Source organism: Ictidomys tridecemlineatus, chromosome 15 (assembly GCF_052094955.1).
Source record: "Ictidomys tridecemlineatus isolate mIctTri1 chromosome 15, mIctTri1.hap1, whole genome shotgun sequence".
NCBI classification, from domain to species: Eukaryota; Metazoa; Chordata; class Mammalia; order Rodentia; family Sciuridae; genus Ictidomys; species Ictidomys tridecemlineatus.
This window is the reverse complement of record NC_135491.1, coordinates 3,938,190-3,948,738: the sequence shown is the minus strand read 5'-3', so window position 1 is coordinate 3,948,738 and position 10,549 is coordinate 3,938,190. Positions and strand designations below refer to the sequence as shown.

At 43.5% G+C, this 10,549-nt stretch overlaps 1 protein-coding gene across 1 annotated transcript; it reads left to right on the top strand.

Moving 5' to 3' along the window:
* The first annotated feature begins 2,292 nt into the window (after positions 1–2,292).
* LOC144371100 (vomeronasal type-1 receptor 4-like) lies at positions 2,293–3,330 on the top strand. Its single transcript, XM_078033311.1, has one exon. It carries the CDS (start codon positions 2,293–2,295, stop codon positions 3,328–3,330), a length of 1,038 nt encoding a protein of 345 aa, XP_077889437.1.
* The last annotated feature ends 7,219 nt before the right edge of the window (positions 3,331–10,549 follow it).

The window sequence follows — 10,549 nt, the reverse complement described above, 5'->3', positions numbered from 1 at the left end:
GTCAGGAAAAGAAGTCTGAGGACGTGGTCATGTCTGCAGAGGGGTTTGGGGGTAGAAACTGATTCAGTGAAAAGGTGGACAAGAAAAAGAAATAAACCCTTCACTATGAGCTCAGTAGTATAAGGAGAAGTGTCCCTGACCTGATGCCAAGTCTTCCTGGCTGTTATGTTATTTAATAAAATACACCCTGAGGAGGTTTACAGGTGAATAATACCATTGTTAGTGGGTTTTATTTGAGATGAGCCTAAGGACTGAAGTTAGTCACTAATCTCTTCTTCTCATTACTGTATAAATCATAGAGCATATTTTGAAGTGCTCTATGGCTGTTTGTAGTGTCTTCCTGCCCATAGTAAAGGTGACAATGGAACTGTAAGGGTCACCTCACCCTGTGCAGAGAACACCTGGGACTGTGTCAGAAATAAAAGTGTTGTGTTTTTCCTAACACTACATTACCATCCGCCTAGTGCAGACAGGAACCGTACCTCCCTGAACCCTGTGCTGTGATGGCTGAGGCGAGACTTCTCTCCCTGATGCACACACAAGAGAAGGCTCATTGTAGGGACAGGAACTGCACAGTGGTTGCTGGAATAAATTCTCCCATGGTATTCCCCCTGGTTTAATAATATTTCATCATTAATCAGAAATTCATGACAGTTTCCTTTGTTTGTTCACTTCATTCAACATAAAATCCATAAGCTCCAGCTTCTCCTGACATGTCTCTTATACTGAAATGTCCTCCGCAAATCCTGCTTCATCACTGATGGTTGCAGTAATGTAGCTGTCGTGCCCAGGAGCTCTTAGCCTGATATCAGTGAGGACTCCATTTCTATCCTAAACTATTTATCAGAGATTAGTATTCCATGTTCCATTATTCAGGACCAAATAATAATTATGAATATTTCCTTTTGAAATTCTACTATACTTTTATTTCTGCAGTGACAACAAATGAGTATTTCTGCTCTGGAATTAAATCTTTTTTACAATGGATATTCATCCATTTATTTATTTTAAATTTAAAAAGTACATAATCTTGTATCTTGTATACTGATTCCTCAAAAACAATTTTTGCTCATTTAATTTTAAAATTATTTTTTAGAGCATTATAGTTACACACAATACTAGGCTCATTGGACCCTTTGTTCCACTTCAGCACCCACTACTTTCCTCTCAGTCACCTCATCGCCCCCATTCCCCCTGTTTTCTGTGGAACTGAACATTGGGTCAGTCTTGAATTTACCAACATGGACACCGACAAATCTGGAGGACTGCATGATCATTTGTCTTATTGGAATTGCTGACAAAGAGGGTTATATCTGATCCAGTAATGGTATCCCTTCAGTTGGCCAAATGTTTGCACAAATTTTAACACCCCATTGTCAGTTCATGAGATCACTGACCTATCTTCATTCTTCCAATTGTGGTATTTCCTACCATTTTATTTTAGATTCTGGTTGGTGTGCACTTGTACTGAGGAGCTGTTTAAATAACGACGTGAAACTCCCTCCTCCATATTTATTATTTATTTATTCAATGATGATTTTTGCTTTGAAATACCTTTTGAAAATGTTCACCTATCTTTTCTTCTATTATGCATTCTGTAAGATGTATCAGTACTGTATACACCAAACTCACCCAGTGTGTGGCACTTGATGATCAGTAGCCCTCAATTTAACATATCCTAGCATGTCATTTCAACCATATGCTTCATGTGTTTCTGCTGTTTAATATTCATTTTCTAACTAAGACCACAGAAATATTCTTTTTGCTATTATCAATGTCCTAATGCTCACTTTTAAAGTTTAGGTCAGAAATGCTCTGAGATCCGTTTTTGTGTAGGGTGTGAGTGGCAATTGACATTCTTTTTCCAATGTGACTAGCAAATATCAGTTCTTTCTGAAACTTTAAGTATTAAATTCTTTCTATGAATTGTTCTCACTTTTTATTGCCTCTCCCAGGTTAGCATCACCTGATGGTCAAGGCTCATTTTTCTACACTGCACACTGTTAAGTCTCCCCATCAACCTGTGCATCTTGAGGTCTTTGCAATCCCACAGGTTCATGCAATGGAAGTTACCCTTGGCATCAAACATGATTTGAAGTTGTAGATCTCACTATGTTGCTCAGACTGGCTTTAAACTTCTGGGATCATGTGAGTCTTCTGCCTCATCTCCACAGCTAGCAAGCAGATACAGTTGCTTCCCCCTGTGCTTGGGCACAACTATTTTCAATGAGTCTTTTTGCTCACAGGAATGACTGGTGTCATAATGTAAAGGACATTGTGCTGAATGACAAGATGGTCTCCAGGAATGTGACAATAGGACTGATGTTCTTATCACAGACTGCTGTTGGAATTCTGGGAAATTTCTCTCTGCTTTATTATTATTTAGTCCATTCCTGGAATGGCTGTACCTTAAGGTCCACAGATATGATTCTCAAGCACCTGATGATAGCCAACTCCTTGATCATTCTCTCTAAAGGAATTCCCCAGACAATCACAGCTTTTGGCTTGAAATATTTTCTCAGTGATTTTGGTTGCAAACTTATTTTGTATATTCAGCGAGTGGGCAAGAGTGTGTCCATTTTCATCACCTGCCTCTTGAGCATCTTCCAGAACATCACCATTAGCCCCATGAACTCCTGTTGGATGGATCTCAAAGAAAAAACTCCAAAGTTCATTGGCTTCTCCATTTCCCTCTGCTGGATCCTTTACATGGTGGTGAATTCCATTTTTCCTCTCTATATGCTTACCAAATGGAGTAGGAAAAACACAACAGAGAAAAGAGATCATGGGTACTGTTATGTAGGTCGTGACAAAATCATAGAGTCATTATATGCAGCCTTATTTGTATTTCCTGAGGTTGTCTTTTCCGTGCTCATGATCTGGTCCAGTGGCTCCATGGTTCTCCTTCTGTACAGGCACAAGCAGAGGGTTCAGCACATTCACAGCATCAAAGTTTCCCTCAGAAACTCCCCTGAGTCCAGAGCCACCCAGAGAATCCTTGTCCTGGTGGGCACCTTTGTGACTTTCCACACCCTCTCCTCCCTATTAAGTGTTCATATTGCTCTATTTTCCAGCCCTGAAGGGTTGTTGGTGAACACCAATGAGCTAATATCAGTGTGTTTTCCCATGGTCAGCCCCTTTATTCTCATGAGCCATGAGTCCACTGCCTGCACTCTATCCAGGCTCTGCTTTGTTTGCATAAAAACCACAAAATCTTGCTGGGTGCTGTGGAAAACATCTATTATCCCAGGAACCTGGAAGACTGAGACAAAAGAATTACAAGTTGAAGGCCAGGCTCAACTATTTAGCAACACCCTGTCTCAAAAATAAGGCTAAAGATGAAGCTCAGTAGCAAGGCACTCATGGGCTTAATCTGTAGTATTAAAATATAGGTAAAAGTGTAGCCTAATCTTATTATGAGTATATATAGATTGCATATTTTTTATATGATGTTTCATCAGTTTTTCACATTCAAAGCACCAATATAAAAATAAATGGAAGAGTCACATGACTTTCTGACCCTAAAGGCAGTGTGGCCTTTAGCTGGTAGTGGCACCCAGGTGGCCATGGTGGAGGGGAGCAGAGCATCCTATAGTCAGCAATCCTATTTCATGTTCTTGAGGGAAACAGAATGGAGTCATTTCCAGTTCTTCCTGTGCAGAGTCCACCTGGGCCACTCCACACACCCAGACTGCACTTGGCAGGATAGAGGAAGGCCGGTGGGAGCACAGTGCTCCTGCTACCTGCTGTGCCACAAGGAAGGAAGCCCTGGGTCCTCACCTAGGAATCACACCTCTCCTGCTGGGATGTGTACAAGAGTTGCAGCATAATCTCACACTGAGAGTTGGTGAAAAATGGAAAGATAGTTGATCACATCTCTATTTCACTCTTATAAAGTACCAGTTATCACAGCTCAATGGTAATACATTTGTGTATTTAGGCTAGATTTTATTATTGTTGGTGCAGGCAGGGTTCTGATAAGTGCAGGAGCAGCTCCCACTGAAAAACCAGCCTGTACCTCAGAGCAAAGCCTGTCCAAGGAGGGGAGTGTGATCCTTGTCCTTGGAAAGACCCACAGAGCACTCCTAGGCACATACCCACACTTCTGAGTTATTAATCTACAAATAATAGTACATATGTGCAGAACCAGGTGTCCCTGACTCTATCAGGCTAGGTGAGGACCCATAGCAACCCCCTAGCAACCACCAATCAGCATGAGACTGGGAAAATACCTGGGATGCCAGATGACCTTCCAGGAGTTTATGGTGGTTGATAACATGTTGGGAAACCATGTAGTTCAGTATGTACACCCCTTGGTGGATTAAACGAATCAGTTCAAATGAATCCCACTCTTGTACTAACCAATCACCCCTACCCAACTTGTTCCCACCAGTGAATGTGCTAATCATATTTTAGATTTGTTTTATAATTTTCTCGTGGTGTGTGGTGATTTGCTACGAGATGCTATGATGTATGTGAGGGTCCCTGCCTTCCCCCAAAGAGTGTATAAAACTGCTGCAAACCCTGGGCTCAGGGCCTCTCAGCATCACCAGTTGCTGTGTATGCACACAGAGGACCGAGCTAGCTTGCAATAAACATCTCTTTGTTGCTTACATGGATCTTGGTGTCTGGTGGTCTTTTGGGGGTCCCGAACTAGAGTATAACATCATAGGCTGAGAACTGCAGTAGGGGGGAGATACAAAGGGCTTCCTGGGAAATAGCATCGTGTAGGGGCTGTGGGGAAAAGTGATTACTATAGGACATTAGTCTCTTTACCCTCAGTTGCCCTAGTATCTGTGTTCCTCTGCCACCCATATGCTATCTTCTCAAAGGCCTCATGAGTAGCTGAGGTTTCACTGTGAAAGTGGATTCTTTTAGGAATGTTTGAAGGTGCTTGAGTTTTAAGGCTTTGCTTATTTAAGGCAAAGTCTAATTTTCTGGAGAAGGTAAGACGATTACAGAGGAGCTTCTGATAGGGGAAACCCCTCAGGTATTATCCCAAGGAGTGGAAGTGACTTGGTAAGTACTTGATTTTCAAGGTGTGAAACTAAACCCAGCTAGTATGTGGGTACCTGTGGAATGAACAGACCCTCCCCAACAAAGGACTTTCATGTGATGAGAACAGAGATGAAATAAAGGGAGGCCCAGGGATGAGGAGAGAGGTGGAGCTGGCCCTGCACATCCTGGGGAATGCTCACTCTGGAACCTGCCTGGAGGCTTGCTGAGAGGCCCAGGCCTCACCTTCCTCCAGTGGCTGCCTCAGCACTCCCTCACCTGTGAGCCCCGGCACTCAAGGGCATTTACTAAAAACACCCAGGGCCACTGTTAACAGTGAAGTGCTGAGGGAGGGACAGAGCTCGGCTGTGTGATGGTCAAGAGAGATGGAGGGCACAGGGAAATGGATGAAAGACATGAGAAGGTGAAGCAGAGAGCCTGGTGCATGAGGTCCAAAGAGCGTGGGCAGGAGAAGCTCCTGGGAAAAAGAAAAAGCATGTGACGTCTTGCTCCAGGTTAAGGCCCATGCCAGGCTATGACTTCACAGGACAGAGTGAGCCAGGAAGTCATGGCAAGACAAGAACAGAAGGACAGGTCGTCCAGACAGACAGATGATGGGGTGGGGCTGGGAAGACTGAGCTGGTGCCAAAGGACAGGAAATGCTAACTCCTGCAGAACACTTCTCCTCCTCCTCACCTGTGGCCAATGTCACCTGCCTCCAGGGAACTGGTCCTTCCAGCAAGGAGTCGTTGGTGAACACCCCTTGGGCATCTCCCCTGTTGGCTTTCTGGGCAGATGTGGGAAATAAGGAGAGGGGCCTCCTGGAGGGCTCTCTCCCTGCCCTTTTGTTCACCAGGTAGGCAGGGTGAAAGAGGGGGCCGGAGAAGAAAGGAACCGTGAAATCTAGAAAAGGAGCTATTGGATACAGAAAATGGAAACTTAAAACCCCAAGATTGTGAGGCCTGGGAAAATGGAATGAAAAAAGAAAGCCATACATTGACAGCTTTCATCTCTCCCAAGATAAATCCTTCCCAGATGCTGGGCACAGGAAGAGAGAGTGTTCCATCAAATCTAGAATCATAGCCTCTAGGAAACAATTGTCTTCTCCAGGACAATTCCTCTCCAGGTGCTGGTCGCTGACCCCCAACCCAACATCTCAGATTCCTGATTGCCCACACTGACAGGCTCCTAAATCACCTCTGAGTATAAACCATGTAAGCCTGGTGCTTTTCTTTGTTTAGTGGCTCATTTCCACCTGGAAAGTGGGTCCAACAGGTCACCTATCCCTGTATCCCCTGTCTTATGTGACTGTTCCTCAGAAAAAAAGAGCTGAGCTGATTCCTGAAGTTTGCCTGCATCCTGCTCTTTATTGTCCTTAGGATCATGACTCAACCCCACTCCCTCAAGCATCAGCTCTAAACTCCCTCCTCTCTGGAGAATTCTCTCTCTCTCTCTCTCTCTCTCTCTCTCTCTCTCTCTCTCTCTCTCTCTCTCTCTCTCTCCCTTCTCCCCCTTCACCCCCCATTATATCCTTTAAATAAAACTTTTTGCTCTAGCCTGGGAATTTTTTGGGTACTCCATCCTCAACATTGTGGAATGAGGACTTGATCCTGATTTCCAAGTCCGGTTTCAACTGGAATAAAATCACAGTATTCCTGGTGGATGGATGGCCAGGTTACAGGAACAAGGGTGTGATGACAACCAAGGGTCACTGATTAACAGAGTCAGTAGTCAGTGGAAAGCATGTGATGGAGACCTGCTGTGGGCAAAGGAGTAGGAGAGGAGGAGCCCATCTTGGTGGACAGTGACTGAGGCAGATTCAGAGTGTAAGCAAAGGAGGTGGAGCCTGGGGAGGGGACAGACATGAGGAGGGAGGAAGGATGTGCACAGGAAGGGAGGGAGCCTGAGGGAGGGGACCCTGGTTGTGAGTGCACTGAAGCACCAGGAGCAAGGGGCAGGGCTGCAGGGAGGTGGGTGGTGGTCAGGGGCAGCATGCACCTCACAGAGGAGGGAGGTGCCTGGAGGTTGAGCACTGTTGTCATTGAAAGCTGGGTCCTTATCCCCAAGGCCAACTCAATAACTAGGACTTGAGAAAAGGAAAAAGAAGTTTTATTGCTTTGCTGGTAAAGGAGAAGCACAGAGGACTTCCGTCCCAGAGGCTGTGATGCTGCCCATGAGGAAGAACAGAGGGCTTTGAGAGAGTGATTCATACCAGTTGCTCCCTGGGGCTGGGGGTAGGATTCACTGGTTAATTTGGGAGGTAGCCATTCCCTGGATCTCTAGGAGCCCTCTCTGAAGTCTGAATTACCTGGTTCTTGTGGTGGGTGTGTGCTCTAAGACAGAGACCTGGGCCTAGGATGGGAAAAGTTAACCCTGTTTCCCCTGAGGTTAAAGCAAGGTAGAGGGAGAAGAGGGAAAGAAAATTCATGCATTTTAAAATAAGCCTCAGAGATAAGCCATCATACAATCTAGAAAAATCACTTAGTTTTTCAATTTATTTTGCAACATTATCTTCAAAATACTTATGTGTCTCTACTTGTGACTCAATTCCTCATAGTTCAGGCAAGAAATTAGTCAAGGTTTTCATCAAAGAATGGATGAACAAAGAAAATTTGGTTGAAATATTTAATGGAATATTATTCAGATATAAAGATTAATAATTTTGATATATTATGCATTCCTCAACTTTTAGATTTAACTAGTGGATATCATATATGTAAAATAAATCACAAAAAGGAATACCCATATGTTCTCACATATAGAAGATGTAAAGATAAGAATGTGGATGTCATAGAAATAACTAGAACAGGGTTTGAGAAAAAGGAAAAAAGAAATTTCATTGCTTTGCTAGCAAAGGAGAAGCACAGAGGCATGTCTAGGCTGGGAAGTACTGTCTAGGCTGGGAAGCTTAAGGGAGTGGGGGCATAGAGATAGGTTGTTCACTAGTTATGAAAACACCCTTATAGAAAAGAGTTGGTCATTGTGGTTCAAGTCTTTAGTCCTAGCTATTTAGGAGGCTGAGGCAGGAGGATCACAAGTTCAAGGCCTGCCTCAACAATTTAGTGAAACTTTGTCTCAGTAGAAAAAAGTAAAAAGGATAGGGATGTAACTCAGTGGCAGAGCTCTTCTGGGATTAACTCAATACTTGTTTATCATATGCCTTCCACACCAAGACTTCTGGACCAACCTCCCTGAGACTGCTGACCTGAAAAGCAACAAAGAGACTAGGGAAGTCTCTGTTCACATGGGAAAGAGGAAGCTCTGGCCTCAGGAAGCCCTGGAGTTTCATGCACCAGGAGGCAAGATTCTGGCCCCTTCCCTAGTAGACTCCTGAATGAATAAAAAATTAAAGATCACAAGTGTTTACCTGTATTAATGGAAATTCAAAAAAAGAAATTATTTTATCTGTGTTAAAAATGAATATCACTAATGTAACAAGAGCTAAGTTAACTTGAAATTGAAAGCCACATTACATAATACTTTACATATAATAATATATTTCTGCCATGTTTCTCAAGACACTGGAGTGAGATTGGATTGTCAGTGCCTCATTCTTATTTTTTCAGCATCAATGTAGAAATAAGAGTGGAGTGGATGGAGTACGAAAAGTTATGGGTCATTTTGTTTTAACCCTGGTGTCTGCTAGATTCCCCCAACCCCTCCTAGGTGCTGTGAAATAATCTGAAGATAACAGATGCTGAAATTCTTCCCGCTCAATGCAAAGTCTTTAGGGGAGGCGCATAGGTACACACAGATAAACCCAGCCTAATTCTCCCTTAAGATTGGGAGCCACCTCATCAAAAGTTATAAAAGGTTCGTTTCTGTTTTCTCTGAAATATTAGGATTTGTATTTGGCCTTGCCGTATTTTGACCTTTGAAACTTGCTTGGAATGCCTGCCGAGGCTTTGAACTCACCCATGCCTGGCTTTCCCTGACCAGATAACAACCCTCTCTGAAATCTTAGCACCTTCTTATAAATTCTGGTCTAAATTTACTCCCTAACTTGAAATGCTGTTCCATCTAGATCATTAATCTACTATTTGCTTTTGTATTATGCTTGTCAAAATCCTATTAGCTTTAAGTTCTCAGGATACCCCCCACACACACACCTATTTTTCAACATTTTGAGCTATAAAATCTCTTCCTTGAGGAGCTGGGTCTGCTGGTCTCTAGCCCATTTTAAGGGAGTCAGCCACTGATCAGCTTCCTTTGTGTACACAGGAGACAAGCTTGCTTTAAATTGTTTAAAATTGAAGTTGGTGGTCTTCTCTTTGTGTCAGAGTTAAACACACACCAAGAGCATGGATTTCTCCTCCTCCATTATCTGTCCATTCATGGGAACTATGTATGAAGGATTTCATCTCTGAGTTTTATGCCCTTGGTTGTGTGTGACCTGAGAGGAGTGGCAGGAGGAGTGGTTGATTTGGGATGCAGAATTGTTGAATTCTGTCATTAGTCATTGGAAATTTCCCATGAGGTGACACTAAATAATGTTTCCTAGTGGTTTCAGAGACTGAAGTCAGGAAGCCTCTTCCAGCTAGGTAATGCCCTAAAGCATAATGAAAACTCAAAGCATGTTCTGGTTTCTGTACAGACCCTGGAGTGATTGGCAGCCCCTCCTCCTCTGTGCCTGGGCCACTGCAGGTGTAGTCAGAGCAACTGGTGCTGAGCTAAAGCAGAGGTTGTCTGCAGAGTGAGCACGTGTGCACTAGAGTCAGGCTCTTGGTGGAAATGGGCCAGGAGACTGAGGAGGTACATTTCCTTAATGTATCCTGCTATACCCTCCATCCCTCCATCCCTGGACCTTTAGGAATCCACCAGATCGCCAATATTCCTCACTTTCACCAAATCTTTCCATCCGTATTATTGACCAATTCTGTGACCTTTTGCAAAAAAATAACAAAATCACCCTTTCCCCCTTCTTCCAGAGACCACAGACTGACCCTCCTCAATGTTAGGTCCTTAGGCCAAAGTAACTCCCTTTTGGAAATTTTGGGGAGCTGGGGCGGCTGGTCTCTAGCCCACTTTAGGGGAGTCAGTCACTGATTAGCTTCAGAACAGAACACAAGCTTGCTTTAATTTGTTTAAAATTGTAATTGGTGGCCTTTACTTTGTGTCAGAGTTAAACACACACCAAGAACATGGATTTTTCCTCCTCTATTATCTGTCCATCCATGGGAATTATGTATGAAGGATTTCATCTCTGAGTTTTATGCACTTTGTTGCAGCACCTGCCAACCCAGGCATGACCTTCTCATTAGGCCCGCCTGGAAAGAGTCCCTAACTACCAAAACCACAGCAAAGATACCACATAACAACCCCAGGTTTATTTTTCAATTCCTCCATTGTATGTGACTCTCTATTTGAGAAGTTTTGTGGGTTTTTTTTTCCTCATTAGGTTGATGCTGCTTGCAGAAGGGCAACCTGGCAGATATTCTGTCAATAGACCTTTGTTTGAGCTTAGAACTAGGCCTCTTGTGGTATTTGCAGCCACCATCTTAACACTAACCTGAGTCTGTCCTGCAAACATCAGCATCATTGCACCTGAGATAGG